This window comes from Hypanus sabinus, chromosome 23 (assembly GCF_030144855.1).
Source record: "Hypanus sabinus isolate sHypSab1 chromosome 23, sHypSab1.hap1, whole genome shotgun sequence".
Lineage (NCBI taxonomy): Eukaryota > Metazoa > Chordata > Chondrichthyes > Myliobatiformes > Dasyatidae > Hypanus > Hypanus sabinus.
Genome location: NC_082728.1, coordinates 40,009,841 through 40,028,949, shown reverse-complemented (window position 1 = coordinate 40,028,949; position 19,109 = coordinate 40,009,841). Strand labels below are relative to the sequence as shown.

General features: G+C 39.4%; 1 protein-coding gene across 1 annotated transcript in view; it reads left to right on the top strand.

Moving 5' to 3' along the window:
- Window positions 1–481: 481 nt before the first annotated feature.
- Window positions 482–19,109, top strand: part of tbcd (tubulin folding cofactor D) — a 259,836-nt gene continuing 241,208 nt past the window's right edge. Inside the window, exons 1-4 of the mRNA XM_059948764.1 lie at window positions 482–783; window positions 13,212–13,262; window positions 17,357–17,454; window positions 17,935–18,036. Of these exons, the coding sequence (XP_059804747.1) occupies window positions 585–783; window positions 13,212–13,262; window positions 17,357–17,454; window positions 17,935–18,036 (450 nt within the window). The 5' untranslated portion in view covers window positions 482–584. The remainder of the gene's footprint in view (window positions 784–13,211; window positions 13,263–17,356; window positions 17,455–17,934; window positions 18,037–19,109) is intronic.

Sequence of the window (19,109 nt, the reverse complement as noted above, 5' to 3'; positions counted from 1 at the left end):
ATTTAGATGGGAGGCTTGATTAGGTCAGAATAGGCGGAAGGTGGAGGAGACGGAATTACACTGTGTGCTCTTAAACACTATGTTCATAATACATCAAAGACTGAATGTCATTACCAAATGGTCGTGGTCACAGAGACAACAGGGGTCGTCTCCATCCACCCGCTTGAGAAGCGGAGCCTTATGCTCGTTTCACTTGTTCCTGAAACGTTGAGAACCGAATTAATTCAATAGGTTTAAAGATCGTTTTAAAGTCTTCTCAGTATCTTTAGAATACAATATCACAGTTAAATAATTGAGCAGTTTCTGTTTAGCCATTTACATTTCGGAAAACGCATTGTGCAAATATCGAGCATTCGATCATTATAAAATGTATTTTCTCTCTCGGATCCAGCCCGGATCTTGTCGGCGTTCTCGCTCGCTTACACTGCAGTTTCGAAACGCGCCGCTGGGTTCGTGCTTTCTGTGCCTGCGTTGGCACGGTAGCAGCTGGGGGTGAGGGTTCACAGTGACCGGAGGTCGTTGCCAGGCAGTGCTGCTGACTGTCAAATTCATTCTCAGCGTGTCTACCTGCTAGCTGCCCGAACATGGCTTTCAGCGATAGTCGGCCCGAGGCGGCGGAGGTGGAACAAGATGAAGGCGCCGGTGGTGAGCCGGACGTGATCGCCAAAGCCAACTCCCTGCATGCGTTCAGCGAGAGCGAGGAGGTCCGAAGCCTTTTGACGGCCCTGCGAACCATAACTGCCGATGAGGCCGCCAGCGAGATGCTGAAACAGAAATTCATTGGTAAAGCGGGCGAGGGTGGGGCTGCTCTTCTCGCATCGCCATCCCGGGCCTCAGCCGGTGCTTTGGGGCGCCGGGCAGGCATTAACGCACATACACAGGGCGAATCCCGCTCATTGGTCTTGTACTGATATCCATGGAGAAGTCAATGCACATAACGGATGCTGACTGACGCCGGTTCTGTTGACTGATGTTCAGAATCTCACCCTTACCCTTCACAATAATGAGCTACTGCTTTATGTTCCTACCCTAGAATCTCATAAGACATAGGAACGGAATTAAGTAATTGGTCCCATGGAGTCTGCTGATTTATTATCCCTCTCAACCCCATTCTCCTGCCTTCTCCCTCTAACCTTAGATGTCCTTACTAATCAAGAACCTATCAACCTGTGTTTTAAACATACTTAATGATCTGGCCTCCAGGTGTTTCTTCCCCGACAATCTACAATGGCTGCTTATTAGAGTCATAGAATTATACACTACAGAAACAGACCCAACTTATCTATGTGAACCAAGTTGTTTATCTAAACTAATCTCATTTACACACATTTGCCTGTGTCCCTCTGAACCTTTCCTGTCCATGTACTTGTCTAAATGCCTTTTAAATGTAATTGTACCTGCAGTGAAGGAAATTGAAATCACCTGTTAATTACTATCCTGTTACTCTTATTATCCCTGCAATCACACTGATTATTTACTTCTCAAATTCCTGCAGGATATTTGGGGTCTACAATACAATCCTATCAAATAGATATTCCCTCCTTGTTTGTCAGCTCCAACCTGAATAGCCTTGCTGAACAGTATCCCAAGAAAGTTGTCCTTCATCAAAAATGTACGTCCCCCCCCCCCCCTTACCTCCACCTATAGCATCTCACCCTGGAATATAGAGCTGCTCGCCCTGCTTCTCGGTCAGTCAAGTTTCTGTTATGTTATATTATCCTAGTCTAATTGCCAATCCACATGTTGAGTTGCTCTGCCTTACCTGTCACTCTTGTATATTATTGTTATCCATTATTGTATATTATTGTTATTACATAGGAGATTAGTGGGCAAAATGAGGGCACATGGTATTGGGGGCAGAGTACTGACATGGATCGAAAACTGGCTGGCTGACAGGAAACAAAGAGTAGTGATTAACGGTCTCTTTCGGAATGGTAGGCTGTGACCAGTGGGGTACCACAAGGTTCGGTGCTGGGACTGCAACTGTTTACAATATACATTAATGACTTAGATGAAGGGATTAAAAGTAACATTAGCAAATTTGCTGACGACACAAAGCTGGGTGGCAGTGTGAAATATCAGGAGGATGTTATGAGAATGCAGGGTGACTTGGACAGGTTGGGTGAGTGGGCAAATGAATGGCAGATGCAGTTTAATGTGGATAAATGTGAGATTATCCACTTTGGTGGCAAGAACAGGAAGGCAGATTACTATCTAAATGGAGTCAAGTTAGGAACAGGGGAAGTACAACGAGATCTATGTGTTCTTGTACATCAGTCAATGAAAGCAAACATGCAGGTACAGCAGGCAGTGAAGAAAGCTAATGGCATGCTGGCTTTTATAACAAGAGGAATTGAGTATAGGAGTAAAGAGGTCCTTCTGCAGCTGTACAGGGCCCTGGTGAGACCCCACCTGGAGTATTGTGTGCAGTTTTGGTCTCCAAATTTGAGGAAGGACATTCTTGCTATTGAGGGAGTGCAGCGTAGGTTCACAAGGTTAATTCCCGGAATGGCGGGACTGTCATATGTTGAAAGATTGGAGCGACTGGGCTTGTATACACTGGAATTTAGAAGGATGAGAGGGGATCTGATTGAAACATATAAGATTATTAAGGGATTGGACACACTGGAGGCAGGAAGCATGTTCCCGGTGATGGGTGAGTCCAGAACTAGAGGCCACAGTTTAAGAATAAGGGGTAGGCCACTTAGAACAGAGATACCCAGAGAGTGGTGGATATGTGGAATGCTCTTCCCCAGAAGGCAGTGGAGGCCAAGTCTCTAGATGCATTCAAGAGAGAGTTAGATAGAGCTGTTATAGATAGCGGGGTCAAGGGGTATGGGGAGAGGGCAGGAACAGGGTACTGATTGTGAATGATCAGCTACGATCACAGTGAATGGCGGTGCTGGCTAGAAGGGCCTACTCCTGCACCTACTGTCTATTGTTATCATGCCTTCGTTACTCCCTCCTTAGCTTCTTTCCTGTTCTGTTTAATGAGCTTTATATCAGCCTTAACTTTGCCATTTGCGTTATATCCCAATTCCCTGTCGGACTATATTAAACCTTATTTGAGAGTGGAGTGTAAATCCATCAGGTACACAGACCATCCCAATGATAATTACAAAAATGTGTGTTTACACATCTCTATTTAAAGTTCTCTTTCTTTCTAAATCTTTTTATTTTAAAGTTCTCATCTAGAGTAAGCCAGATTTAAACTTTTGCAAGCCTCAGATATCCCTCTCATTACTATATCCTATATTGAATATTTTAATTTATTATTCCAGACTGGATGCAAGGTGGTTTATCTAAAATCTGGAAGCATCTATTGTTAGTGACCATGGTTGAAACTTAATAAATGTACTCGACAGTCAGGATTACTTAAACTCCCTGTATTTGTTTTAATTGTCATGTATTATGAATATCAAATGAGATTTCAAGGTAATTGTGTTATTTTGGGAGTGGAAAGACCACATATTGGATAATACAGGCTGTTGCCAGTTTGTGACGGAATTTTATTCCTGGGAACATTTTGTAACCTGAATTATTTGTGAGTTGAATATGGAAAGAAAACCTGTGGGGGAGAGGATCACAGAAACAGCTGTAATAGAAGTGCAGCTACTAGCTAGACTCACTGACCCAGTGTGTGAGTCTGCTCAGAGCTCGGGTCTGCTTGACCCAGCCACTGATTGTAGTTGAATTAGGTGGGGTTTGGGGGGAAGAGAAAGCGTGTGGAATTGCTGTGTTCCACCTGACAGAAGCCTTTTAGTTGCAGGAAAGTCCATTCATACAACAAAGTGAGTCAGTGGTGAGGAAGGCAAATGCGATGTTAGCACTAATTTCAAGAGGACTAGAATGTAAAAGCAAGGATATAATGTTGAGGCTTCATAAAGCACAGGATAACATCACGGAGTATTGTGAACAGTTTTGGGCTCTTATCTAAGAAGGGATATGCTGACATTGGAGAGGGTTCAAAGGAGGTTCACAAAAATGATTCTAGGATTGAAAGGCTTGTCATGTGAAGAGTGTTTGATAGCTCTGGGCCCGTATTTACTGGAATTCAGAAGAATGAGGAGATGTCCTAATTGAAACCTATCGAATGTTGAAAGGCCTTGATCGAGTGGATGTGGAGAGGATGTTTCCTATGGTGGGGGAGTCTACCAGAGGATGCAGTCTCAGGATAGAGGGATGTCCATTTAGAATGGAGGTGAGAAATTTCTTTAGCCAGGGAATGGTGAATCAGGAATTCATTGCCACACGCAGATGTGGAGGCAAGTCATTGAGTAAATTTAAGGTAAAGATTAGTCAAGGTATGAAGGGATATGGGGAGAAGGCAAGAGATTGGGGTTGACAAGGAAAATGGATCAGCCGTGATGAAATGGCAGAGCATACTCGATGAGCCGACTGGCCTAATTCTGCTCCGATGTCTTATGGTCTAATTTTCCAACTACTTCTTGATCTGTATGGACTACCTCTAGACAGGCAAGGCTGTGACCTGGGGTGAACCTGTTTTCAGGTGATGCAGAAGAGCGTGATGGTTTAATGATTTTCAGTATTAATGTTGGATAGGAAGGGAACTTCCGTTCTAAAAATGAGCTGGCCTGACCAGAACAATTTCTGGCAAAAGAGATCATTAGCTTGCTCTCTGTTTTAGATGCCAGTTGATTTCTGTCTGTTACTTAGTTTGAGGTTCATGTTTACCATTTTAAATATGACCCAGCATTTATGTAGTATTAATGGAAGACATACTGTACAAAGAAAGGCTATTCAGATCAAAGTGTTCTCCTTGGAATTTATAAACACAGGATTCTGCAGATGCAGATTCCCTGGATTATAAGGGGAATGACGTGAGATTTGATAAGAGGCATACAAAATTATGAAGGGTACAGATCAATAAATGTGAATAGGCTTCTTCCACGGAGGTTGAGTGAGACTACAACTCAAGGAAGAGTGAAAGGTAACATTTTTAAGGGGAACATGAGGGAGAACTTCATTCAGAGGGTGCTGACAGTGTGGAATGAGCTGCCAACAGAAGTGGTGGATATGGATTCAATTTCAGCATTTAAGAAGTTAGATCAATACATGGATGGGAGGGGTATGGAGGGCTAAGGTCTGGGTGCAGGTCAATGGGACTTGACAGAATACTAGTTTGGCATGTGTCTGTTTCTGTCCTGTATTATTCTATGACTGACTATGCTAAAGTTGTTATAAACAGATGCAAAGTGCAGGAGAAACTCAGCAAGTCAGACAGCATCTCTGGAGGGGAATAAATAGGTGACATTTTGGGCAAAGAATCTTAATCAAGACTGGAAAGGAAGGAGGAAAGAAGCCAGAATAGGTAAGGGGGGGGGGGGGTGTTATCTACGGTAGTGTAGGCAGTTAGTGTAATGCTATTACGGCTTGAAGCGTCAGAGTTCGGAGTTCAATCTGAAGCTGTCTGTAACAAGACTGTACGCATGAGCATGTGGATTTCCTCTGGCTGATTTGGGTTACTCCCAAGTTCTACATACAGCTAATTGGTCATTGTAAATTGTCCTGTGATTAGGCTAAGGTTGATTAGGTGGGTTGCTAAAGGGTCTGTTTTGCAATGTATCTCTAAATTAAAAAAAAAAGTGCAAGTTGGCAGTTGATAGACGAAACCAGGTTAGGGGAAAAATGTGTGGGTGGGAGAGAAGGGATAAAGTAAGAAGACAGTGAGGAGAAGGAGTGAGAGAGAAACCAGGATGGGACATTGAAAAAGATCGAAATGGGAAGGGGGAATAATTACCTGAAGTTGGAGGGGCATGTGAGGGGTAGGTTTTTTACTCAGAGCGTGGTGGATGCCTGGGATTGTGCTGCCTGATATGCTGGTAGAGGCAAAAACATTAGAGGCGGTTAAGGGATGTTTGGATAGGCTCATGGAGGAAGATGGAGGGGCATGTAGGTAGGAGGGATTAGTGTTTGGGTGTTTTTAATTTGCTTTTTAGCTTGTTCGGCACAACATTTTGGGCCAAGTGGCCTGTCGTGTGCTGTATGTTCTATGTTCTAAATCAATGTTCATGCCATTAGTTTGGAGCCTACCCAGATGGAATATGAGGTGTTGCACCTCCAACCTGAGTTTGGTCTCATCGTGGCAGTGGAGGAGGTCGTGAACGGACATATTGGAATGCGAATGGGAAATCAAATTGAAATGGGTTGCCACTGGGAAGTTTGCCTTTAGTGCTAGATAAAGTGAAGGTGCTCGACAAAGTGGTCTCCCTATCTACGCTGGGTCTCACTCATGTAGAGGAAGCCATGCCGGGAGTACCAGATACAGTAGATACACATACAGTACACAACTCGCAGGTGTTGTGTCAGGGATAACCCCCTTTCTTTTCATCTGGTGCCTCTTCTCCATCTTTTTCTTCCAAGATCTACTGTTCTCTCCTATCAGGTTCATTCTTCAGCTCCTCACCTTTTCTATCACATCCCAACTTCTTACTTCAAATCCCTTCCCCACCCATCCACCCTCCCCTTAACCTGGTTTCTGTTATCTATCTGCCAGCTTGTAGTCTTTCCCATCCTTCCACCTTAATCTGGCTTCTTCCTGTTTCCTGTCCCGATGAATGGTCATGCCCTAGAATGTCAAATATTTATTCCCATTTGTGGATGTTGCCCAACTTGCTGAGTTCTTCCAGCACTCTGTGTCTGTTGCCCTGGAATATAAGCTCTATTTAAGCCTCATCTCCCGCATCTAATGTTATTGACAAAACCCTCATTACTTGTTCTCTTATAATTAAAAGTTGACCATTATGCTGTTCACCTTGGTTAATGTATGTGGTGTATTTTCTACATCGTCAGTCTTCACAATATCTAGCTGACGTTTTAGTTCGAACCTTTCACTATTGGCCTCAGGTTTTGCTGTTTGCCACAAAGTTCAGAGCAAATTTATTATTAAAGTACATATATGTTATCATCTACAACCCTGAGATTCATTTTCTTGAGTGCTTTCGTAGTAAATACAAGCAATACAATAGAATCAATGAAAGACTACATCCAACAGGATGGACAGCTGGGCTGTATCCAGTACCTTTTATAGGCCTTTCTATTCAAGGCAAAATTTCAGATTACATGCAGAATTGTCGTATAAGAAAGTAGATGTGCTGCGGTGCTTTCTTCATAATGGTACTTATTTGCTGGAGTCAGCCTGATCCTTGAAATGATAACATGGAGGAATTTAAAGCTGCTGTCCCTCTCCACCTCTGATCCTCCAATAAGGACTGCCTCAGGGACCTCTGCTTTCCTCCTTCTGAAGTCAATAATCAGCACCTTGATCCTGTTGGCATTGAGTAAGGGGTTGTTGTTATGGCACCAGTCAGCCAGTTTTTCAATCTCCCTCCTATATGCTGATTCATCACCACCTTTGATTCAGCCAACGAAGGTGGTGTTGAAAGCAAACTTAAATATGGCACTTGAGCCACAGTCATAAGTATTAAGCAAGTAGAACATGGCGCTAAGCATACAGCCTTGTGGTGTCCTGGTGCTGGTAGAGATTGCTGAAGAGATGTTGAACTGACTAGGGTCTGCAAGTGAGGAAATTGAGGATCCATTTGCATTAGGAGGTATCGAGACCAAGGTCCTGAAGCTTATTGATGAGTTACATATGAGGGGATGATAGTATTGATTGCTGTAGTGAATGAGGAGCATCCTGATGGCTGCATTTTCAATGTCCAGATGTTCCAGCTTTGAGTGAAAACCCAATGAAATGGCATCTGCTGTTGACCTGTTGTGATGGTGGACAAATTGAAGTGGATCCAAGTCACTTCTTAGGCAGCTGTTGATATGTTTCATCACCAACCTCTCAAAGCATTTCATCACAGTGGATGTAAGTGCTACTGGACAATAGTCATTGAGGCAGGCTGCCACTTTCTTCTTAGGTACTCGTATAATTGAAGCCTGCTTGAAGCAGGTGGGAACCACAGACTACTGAACTGAGTAGTTAAAGATACTGATGAACACTTCAGCCAGTTCATCGGTACAGGTCGTTAGTACTCGGCCAAGTAGCCTGTCTGGGTTGGATGCTTTCTATGTGCTCACCATCCTGAAGGATGCTCTCATGTTGGTTTTAGAAACTGAAATCATGGGTTCATTGGGGGCTGTGGAAGTTTGTGAAGGAACCTCCATGTTTGGACAGTCAAAGTGAACATGAAAGGCACTTAACTCATCTGTTAACGAAGACTTGTTTCTATGTTGCTGGGTTTCATCTTGTCAGAGGTGGTAGCATTCAAGCCCTGCCACAGCTGTCGAGCATCCTTCAGTGATTCATGTTTGGTCTGGAATTGCCATGTCACATGTGAGATCGCTTTCAGGAGATCATTCCTGGACTTATTATATTTTACTTGGTTGCCAGGCCTGAATGCCAAGGATCTAGTCCTCATGGTTGATCCAGGACTTCAAGTTGGGGTAGACACTGAATGATTTTGTGAGGACACACTCATCAACGATTGTATTTATAAAGTCTGTGACGATTGTGGCATATTCATTCAGATCCTCTGAAAAGTCCTTGAACATGGCCCAGTCTTCTGACTCAAAGCAATCCTGCAGCCACTCCTCTGTCTCCTGTGACCACTTCTTTCTTTTCTTTGGAGCTTTGCTCATTAGGTCTGCCTTAATGCAGGTAGAAGAAGAAACATATACTCTTTTAGTAATTAGTGTTGGTATATTTTTCCTAGACTCTTTTCTGTTTATGTTTTTCAGGTAAATGTGAAATCTATTCTCATTCTTTACTGTATCTTTCACTTTAGCAAGGATTTTGTAATCTTTATCGTTACTCAGGTTAAATGTTTATCAATCTTTTTTGTAGTCTCCTCTAGGTTCAGAGCAGCTGTGACAGACCCATAGGTTTTATTCTTACTATATTTTTCCTTTTGTCTCTTGTTTTCCAACTGCTTCCATAGTTTTATGGTATTCTTTTATTTCTTTTTAGAATTTTTTATCTGTTAATTCTGTGCCAATTTTTCTTTACTGTTTGCTCTTTATTTTGTTCTTTGAGGACATAATGAGTGCAGTGGATCGAGGGGAACAGGTGGATGTTGTATACTTGGATTTCCAGAAGGTGTTCGATAAGGTGCTGCACAAGAGACTTATAAATAAGATACAGATGCATGGAGTCGGAGGAAGTATATTGGCATGGATAGTGGATTGGTTAACTGATAGAAGGCAGAGTTGGTATAAATGGGTGTTTCTCTGGTTGGCTGTCAGTGGTGAGTGGGCTGCAGCAGTGATCAGTGCTGGGCCCGCAGCTGTTTACCATTTATATTGATATTTGGAAGAGGGGACTAAGTGTAGCATAGCAAAATTTGCTGATGACACTAAACTGAGTGGAAAAGCAAATTGTACAGAGGATGTGGAGAGTCTGCAGAGGGATATAGATAGGTTAAGTGAGTGGGCCAAGGTCTGGCAGATGGAATACAACATTGGTAAATGCGAGATCATCCACTTTGGGAGGAATAATAGAAGAACAGATTATTATTTAAATGGTAAAAGATTGCTGTTGTGCAGAGGGTCTTGGGAGTGCTTGTTCATGAATCGCAAAAAGTTGGCTTGCAGGTACAACAGGTTATTAAGAATGCAAATGGAATATTGGCTTTCATTGCTAGAGGGATTGAATTCAAGAGCAGGGAGGTCATGCTGCAACTATACAGGGTACTGGCGAGGCTGCCCCTGGAGTACTGTGTGCAGTTCTGGTCTCCATACTTGAGGAAGGATATACTGGTTTTGGATGCAGTGCAGAGGAGGTTCACCAGGTTGATTCCAGGGATGAAGGGGTTAACCTATGATGAGAGATTGAATCGCCTGAGACTATACTCTCTGGAGTTCAGAAGAATGAGACGGGATCTTATAGAAACATACAACATTTTGGAAGGGATAGATAAGATAGAAGTAGGAAAGTTGTTTCCATTGGTAGGTGAGACTAGAACTAGGGGACATTGCCTCAAGATTCAGGGGAGAAGATTTAGGATGGAGATGAGGAGAAATTGTTTTTCCCAGAGAGTGGTGAATCTGTGGAATTCTCTGCCCAGGGAAGTAGTTGAGGCTTCCTCACTAAATATATTTAAGAAACAGTTATACAGGTTTTTACATAGTAGGGGAATTAAGGGTTATGGGGAAAAGGCAGGTAGATGGAGCTGAGTTTACGGACAGATCAACCATGATCTTATTGAATGGTGGGGCAGGCTTGATGGGCCAGATGGCCTACTCCTACTCCTATTTCTCATGTTCTTATGTTCTTACTTATTTTGTTGTTCTTTCACCTGGTATTATGAATTTAAAAGTTTTTGTGAAATGTAACACCTGGGCAAATTCTGATTGTACTCATTATTTGGCTACAAAGTAAGTGAACTTGAAATTATTCCACAAAAAATTACGTACAGTGAATTATACATCAATGTATTTATTAACTTTGGTTTTTCTGCCTGCTTTGCACAGGCAGAGGAATTTTTTTACTTCCCAACCTTAGTAGGAAGGGAATGATTTTGCAGTCATGTACAATGAGAAGTTAAAGTATTTTTATAATGAGCTTACCAATATGCTGAATATACCTTGAGTTTGTCATTGAAATTTATGGCCGTTATATTGTAAACATTGAACAACTGAGAAGGAAGTTACTCAGCTCATCAGCACCCATTATTCCAATTCTTTTTTTTTGCGTTTCCCTGTTGCCCTGTAAATTATGTCAACTCTTCCTTGAACCTTTATTAAGTGGTAATTTACAGTGGTCAATTAAACTACCAAAACATGTTGTTTTGGGCACAACTATGAAATTTGTTCTGTTACGTTTTACTTTTGGAACTTAAATTTATGTCAAAATTATTTGAACTGAAGAGTATGGTACTTACACTAATAATCTGCACATTTTTATTGTAAACTTATTAGAAATAATCATTTTTGTCATTTTTGTTGCCTTGCACTTGTCAGAACTAACAGTGACAGTGAGTATTATGTTAGCGTTGTGCTGTTTGGCAACATGACATCAACTTAGTGTAACCTTATCTAAAATGGACCGGAGGATACAGGGTGAGGGGTTCTAGAATTTTGGGTGTACAGGTGGGTGTGGAAATTGGATCTGAGTTATGGATGAAATTTACTATCAATAAATTTTAATCAAGATTGTTTTAAAATTGGATTTAAAACTGACGTAATTTATACCTTGTTTAAAATCAAATCTGTTAAATTATACTGCATGTAGAATTTTCTTTGGATTCTTCTTCTTCAGTCCATCACTCTTAGTGGAGCATGGACTGCCAACAGCAGCTCACCAGAGTACTCTATCCTGGGCCAGTCTTTCTAGTTGTCCTCAGATACAACCGAACTTCAAAGATCCTTCTTCTCTTAGTGATGAGGCCTTCAGTTGGTGTTTCCTTCACTGGAGATGGGGTTGTCCCCCTAGTCAGGCTTGGGATTGTCCATGACAAAGTTGAAATAGTGTGATATATTGACATGGGATAGTTTGTCTTTTTGTTTTTTTATCTTCTGGCACATTCTAATTTGACATGTTCATAATTTCCCATTTTAACTTTAGATGAGTGCTCTTTATGTTCTTAATTTGTGCTTTTCCACTTGGCATTCTGTTTAGTAATGGAGTAAAGGAGGGTTCAGCTTATCAATGGTTAGATATTTATAATCAACACATATAATTATTGCCATATGTCTCATCTGTCTTGCATGTTTTAATGCTGATCTGATGTGCTTGTGCCAAACTGGTTGTAAAAATAATTAATTTTTGTCTTTAGACTTATCATCGGATCTTTATTGTTTCTTATATTTTGTGTATAACTTTCTGGATTTTTATTTATTACTTGTTGCTATTATAATAGAATTATATTTATTAGGCAGACATTTCACATTGTCTGCTGTAGGTTACTGGATCATAAAAATAGTGAGGAATTTATAAATTACGTGAAACATTGGAGTAATTTATGATCATGTCCCTTCAGATACTTCCAGTTACGGAGAAATGAACAATTTTTAAAATAAACTGTTACTTTCGGAATGTAAAACAGCTTTTTTTCTATTAATTCATATGTTGTTATGATCAGTTAAATTTCTTTCATCAAATTTTATCTGTTTAGTTGCAATACATGTAATTACATTTTAGCTAAATCTCAAATGATTTTTGATTTAGAAAATAATTTTTCATAAAATGTTTGCTTTGTTTGATTTCCTAACGTCCTGTCTGAAGATCCATCTTTGATTTTCTCATTTATATTTTACACATGAACTGTATGTTCCTGTAAAGCTTTTGTCACCTGAATGCTTGTCTCCTTTTCCATTAATTTCTGTAAATGATGCTGTGTGATCAGTGTCCAGGATTCATTTCACAACTTGAGCATAATCTCAAGTTGAAGTTGTAACACCAAACTGAGCAAAAGAGATGGTGTTTTTTTTTGACTTAATAAAATTGAGGCCCAGTTTAATTCAGATGAATACAAAAGGGTCTAAAGCACTATTTGGGGGGGGGGGGGAATGTTCTTTCAGTGATAAAGGCAATATGTATCAGTTTTTCAGTTTTTCCAAAAGTGTTAACTGTAACTTACTTTACTTAAGCCTATCCCACCCTACTTTGGTATAGTCAACTAACAGCATCTCATCAGAATCCTCTGTCCTGGCCCAGTCCTGGAGTTGTCCCCAGGTGTAGCCCATCTTTCATATGTCTTCTGGACAACTATCCTTTCTCTCCCAGTGATAAGGTCTTTAGAGCTTCTGCTGGCATTCCTGTAACGCTGTTATGGAATGGGGTTTCTAGCGCATGCCCAACACTCCTTTCTCAGCTAGGCTTTGGACCATCCATGGTGGAGTTTATAAATTGTAGGCTTATACATAAACCGCCTGGCTTTCTGTGTAGAATTTTATATAGCCTGTGCACTTAACTTGATGATGACATTAACTATTTTTTCTTCAGTGGTTGTCAAATAGTGAAAGACAGATATATGTTTATGTAGCTCGTTGCAGAACCTCAGGAGGTCCTGAAGAGCTTCATATTCCATTAAATACTTTTGAAGTCGACTCTTTAATGTAGTAAACAACACTAATATGTACATATGGCAGCCTGATAAGCTGATACTCTCACTGCTCTGAGCAACAGTAACTGACACTTCTAAGGATAGCACTTGTGCAAAATTGGATTTCTAGCTGATATAACTGCCTGGATATTATTGTAACTATTTTATCTATTAATAGATATTTCTTTCTCGTTCTAGTCATAATGGACAAATACCAGGAACAACCTCATCTGCTGGATCCACACTTGGGTAAGGTTGCCTACATTTGAAATAACTAAATATTTTCTACTAATCTCAGGTCAAAAAATATTGTGAATGTTTTAACATATTCCATACAATAAGGAATACAATAAGCTACATGGAGCTTAGAAAAGTAGAGGGCTATGTGGTAGGGAAATTCCAGGCAGTTTGTAGAGTAGGTTACATGGTCAGCACAACATTGTGGGCCCAAGGGCCTGTAATGTGTTGTACATTTCTATGTAAATCCTTGGATGCCATCATAAACTGATGACCTTTCAAGTGTCATGTGGATTGGGCTAATTGTATGTTGTTGCAGGTTCTAATAGGTTCTAATAGGTTCTAATAGTAGGTTTTTAAGAACCTACTGCGGGAAGAGAAATTTCTCCTAATTTCTACATTTTATTTTGAAATGTTGCTATCGTGTAGTATGTCTAGATATGTAGTATTTAAATGTAAATGTTTACCAATGTTTAACTCATAATTTACAAATGAATAATTCATATCTGTTAATAGAATATAATCTGGCATTTGTTTTGAGATGAGCAAATTACTGATAACAAATCACAAGTAAGTGATGGTCTCTCATTGCTGGTGTGATTAAGTTAGTTATCTTTTTTTTGAGTATGAAAATTATATTGAATTTTTTCGTGTGTGATCTTCATCCTTCTTGTCCAGCAGTCGATGTAGGCAAACTTGAGGCATTTTTGAACAAGTTGACCTGAACTTGTTAATCTGCTTTTATTTCTAGTTTTGGTACTTGTTTTCCCTCACTTCTGAAAATTAAATGCAGAATGCACTTTCAACTATATCCATTTCAGCTGTTAAATGAAGAGAGTAGTTGTTATCTTCATGTCTTTGCGCACCATCAAGCCAGGAGGTTCTAGTATCTGTCAATCTTCAAGTGTTTTACTGCTTGCTGGATTTACTTCCTGCAAAATCTCATCTGTTTTAGCTTATTGTTTCTATGATGTTTTGGATACAGTGAGAAAGGAGGGTTGATTGCTGTCTGGAGTAATTATTGATACAATTATTCTCCCTTTATTCTCTCCATGATTGAATAATTATGATTTTTTAAAAAACAAGCTCTTTGTATATTTTAGGTTTTCCAAGTGGCTTACTCATGGTCTTAGTGAGACTGCTTGATCCATGACGAAAACAGTTAGGTAGCAAGTGTTTTCTTATAGATCAAGCTGCTCATCATTGTTGCAATGTGAACTATTTAAAATCTCCATTAACCTCCCTTGTTCAGTCTTGTAACACAGGATCATGGAAGTGATTCACTGAGCAATAAACTGAACAGTATTCCAGATATAAATTTATGTGTTAGTTACTAAATGGAAATAGCATATTAAATATGGTGTAATATTACAGAATAATATCAAATTTAAATGGTTTTCAATGTAACTTGTTGATGTTCTCAGTTTCAGGAAAATTATTTCTGTCAAGATCAATAGACTTTGTTTTATTATTGCACCTTGACAGCCAAATAAATTAAAATATACAAAAAGGATTTATCGAATCATTCTAATAGCTATCTCAAATTAATGTTATTACATAAAGTAGTTGTGTCTGTTTTTACTAATATTTTTAATATTTTCATTTGTTATTTTTTCTAATTGTTCTAAAATACTCTGTTATCCCTATTTCTCTCACATTATTTTATCTGCTAATGGAGGACTTCATATTTTTAAGGCTAGGGAGGCATGCCATCCCCTCCTACCCCAATCTCCCATCCCATTCCTCAGATCGAATGATCAATCCCTCTTAGAATCCTGTATCCCTTAAATGAGATTACTTCTCATTCCTTTGTTTTTCAGTGACTGTTGGCCAGTCTTAGCTCCCTCACCTAGCAGTCAATCTAGTGAGTTATACTGTACTTGTCCCAAAGAAAATGTATCCTTGTTAAGGAGATGGAAATTGCAGAAGTGATTGCACAGTATCGGTAAGATCTGTTCTCGTAACAAAGGCCAAAGCAAGATTTTCTCTCTAATTGCTTGATGAGTGAAGCAATTTTCTATATTAAAAATCTTTCTATATTAACACTTCTCAGTTTCTTACTGTTCATCTTACTTACCAAAGACAATCTCACATTTCTTACATGACTTGCAATTCACTCTTTTTCAGCTCACTTTCTTACCTGGATTAATATCCACAAATTTAGCTACTTCACTGATAGTTTCTTGATTTTTTTCCTTCTGCTTGCCTTTTGTTTGTCAGGATAATGATTTAATCTAATGGATGGCTTCAGAATTAAAGAATATTGGAAGATCATAGTTAAGGCATCTACAGCATTTATCTCTGGAATGGAAACTATTTGGTCATGAGACATGCACTATGGTTTTTCAAATTGTTGTCAGCATTAGACAATAGACAATAGACAATAGGTGCAGAAGTAGACCATTCGGCCCCTCGAGTCTGCACCGCCATTCTGAGATCATGGCTGATCATTCACTATCAATACCCAGTCCCTGCCTTGTCCCCATATCCCTTGATTCCCCTATCCATCAGATATCTATCCAGCTCCTTCTTGAAAGCATCCAGAGAATTGGCCTCCACCGTCTTCCGAGGCAGTGCATTCCACACCTCCACAACTCTTTGGGAGAAGAAGCTCTTCCTCAACTCTGTTTTAAATAACTGACCTCTTATTCTCAATCCATGCCCTCTGGTTCTGGACTCTCCCAACATCTGGAACATATTTCCTGCCTCAATCCTATCAAATCCTTTAATTATCTTAAACGTTTCAATCAGATCCCCTCTCAATCTCCTCAATTCCAGCGTGTACAAGCCCAATCTCTCCAATCTCTCTGCATAAGACAGCCCTGCCATCCCAGGAATCAACCTAGTGAATCTACGCTGCACTTCCTCAATTGCCAGAATGTCCTTCCTTAAACCTGGAGACCAAAACTGTACACAGTATTCCAGGTGTGGTCTCACCAGGGCCCTGTACAAATGCAAAAGGACATCCTTGCTCTTGTATTCAATTCCCCTTGTAACAAAGGCCAACATTCCATTTGCCCTCTTTACTGCCTGTTGCACTTGCTCATTCACCTTCATTTACTGGTGAACTAGGACTCCTAGGTCTCTTTGCATTTCTCCCTTACCTAACTCTACACCGTTCAGACAATACTCTGCCCTCTTGTTCCTGCTTCCAAAGTGGATAACTTCACATTTATTCACATTGAATGACATCTGCCAAGTATCTGCCCACTCACTCAGCCTATCCAAGTCTCCCTGTATTCTCCTAACGTCCTCTTCGCATGTCACAATGCCACCCAGTTTAGTATCGTCAGCAAACTTGCTGATATAGTTTTCACTACTGTTATTTCAGTTTCGTGAATTTTGGTGAGATTAAGTCCATGATTCAATATTTTTTGTTGGGCTGTTAAGACACTTGTCTACTTCCTTGACTTAAAAATTGATGCAAACTAATTAATCAAAGTAGTTACCATTTCCATATTTGCTTAATTATGATTTTAGATCAGTGGATTTTCCAGTTTACTTTGAACAATTTATTTCATTTATATGTTTGACTACTTCACATTTGTTTCAAGGGGCCTCTACAGATCTCCAAAAAGAATCTAAACCCATTTCCATTTTATCAATTTACCTATAAAATTTCTGTTTATACAACTCTTTTTTTATTATCTGTGATGAGGACCATTTTATGTTCAAATTATGAGGGTACCATCTCCTTTTTAAAAATTTTCCTGCAGACTCATAAAATGTGCATCTTGTAACTTGATATAATCAGTTCCCAGTTTATCTCTGTCTTAGAGCTACTTGTATCTCTCAGTAATGGCAACTGTGTTATATTCCCCAAGTTGGATTTAATAGGAAAATCTCAATTTGTTCCTTGTGGTTTGTGAAGTTGTATAAAGAACCTTTATCTGGGTCACACACAGATTGATCTGTACTTGTGCTTCAAGATATTCCTTCATTTATGACTATTTTAGTTTTACTCTTCACTTCCACAATTTCTAATGAACTAATTGTTCTTTTCCCATGTGTTTATGTCTTTCGAAAGCTTTAGCAGGAACTTGTTTTATGAATGATGGATCTTTGATGGATCTCTCCATGATTTTATTTTTTATTTGTGATTTTAGAATGGATGTTGAACATGCTCTTGGACATAGTGCGCAGTGAACATTCTCCTTCATTTCTTGTTCACCTTGCATTCAAATTCCTTTATCTCATTTCAAAGGTATGCTGTATAAAGTATGCATGAAGGCATATTGAGGAATTATCTTATATAATTATATACAGTATGTTATATAGATATATATATTATGTAAACTTTATTCTAAGGTAAAAATATTGTATTTTGGGGCACAGAAGTAGCTTGCATGGTTAAAATCTATAAATTGAATCTATAAGGGAAAAAGACCATGCAATGTTTTATGTAGCTCATTAACTTAATTAACTGGAATCATTTCATAAAATGAGCATTATAATTTATTTTTTGTTAGCATAATGGTAACTACAGCCTAAATTACTAGCTATGCTATTCATATTATGTCATCTAAAATTCAGCGGTTACATAAACTGACAATTGGGTTTAATGGGCTTATTGAATTAGTATCTTCTGCAGCCAATTTTATTTTTATTCTTGTTGATTTGTTTGCTTGACTGCATATGTGTTAATTAACAGAAATCTTCAAAAAATATTTTTGTGCCATTGTAGGTGCGAGGCTATAAGTATTTCTTGAGATTGTTCCCTCATGAGGTTGTTGATCTGCAGCCTGTTTTGAATTTACTCACTCAACAAGATCAAAAAAACTGTCATGTAAGTATATTCATTATTTAAATTTACTTTGTACTATTTTTCAAAGAAAGCATTTGGGGAAAAAAGCAGTTCTTTTCCATGAAATTTATTTTTAATTGATTTATTTTTAAGATTTGTAAAGAATTAATCTGTCAACTTTCTAGGTAAATAGAAAAAGCTGCTTGTAACAAAGACACCTTTGCTTTCTGTTTATCTGTTGCAGATTAGAAGGAGTAGCATGCTCAACAAAAATAGGTGTGTGGTTGTACTGTGAGATAGGGAAAAGCTGTTAAAAGCGGGACTGCAGAAAGAGGGGTGCTGCACCAGGTTGTCCCCGGAACACATTGGAGTCAATGATGCTATCATTATCTGCTGTAGAAAGCCTAGTCCCATTCGGATAAGAAGGTCTTGTTTCTTGATTTCTCAAGTGCCTTCAATACCATTCAGTCCTCATTGCTGGGGGAAAAGGTCCATTCCATGCAAGTTGGCACTTCCATTGTATGCTGAATGGACGATCTCAGTGGTCCCCAACCACTGGGCCGCGGACTGGTTCTGGGCTGCAAAGCATGTGCTATTGGGCCTTGAGGACACAATACGATTTGGTGATATGAAACGATATGAGTCAGCTGCACCTTTCCTCATTCCCTGTCACGCCCCCTGTTAAACTTGAACGCATGCGAGTTCATTACCCACTTGAGGTCATCAGTTGGTCATTAACCTGCAACTACTTGATGAGTTAAAAACAAACGTCGCTTGAGAGTCATTGGAAGAGGTGGTAGGGGACATAAAAGGCCTAATGATGATAATGCAGAGACAGCTGAGGCTGAGACTGCAAAAAAAAAGAAAGCTTCCTTCAACAGAAAATACGACGAATCATACATAAAATATGGCTTTAATTCAAAGATGGTGATAAAATGACCAGGCTTTATTTAGTCTTCTCTTTTCCTCACCCATACTGGAAAACTTGTCACATACACTGTGACATCATAATTTAAACTAACTTTCCCAGGCACATGGTTTAAACACGTTTTTAGATATCAAGGGATAAAGGGTTAGTTGAGGAAAATGTCATAACTGTATAGAAAAGCAGGATG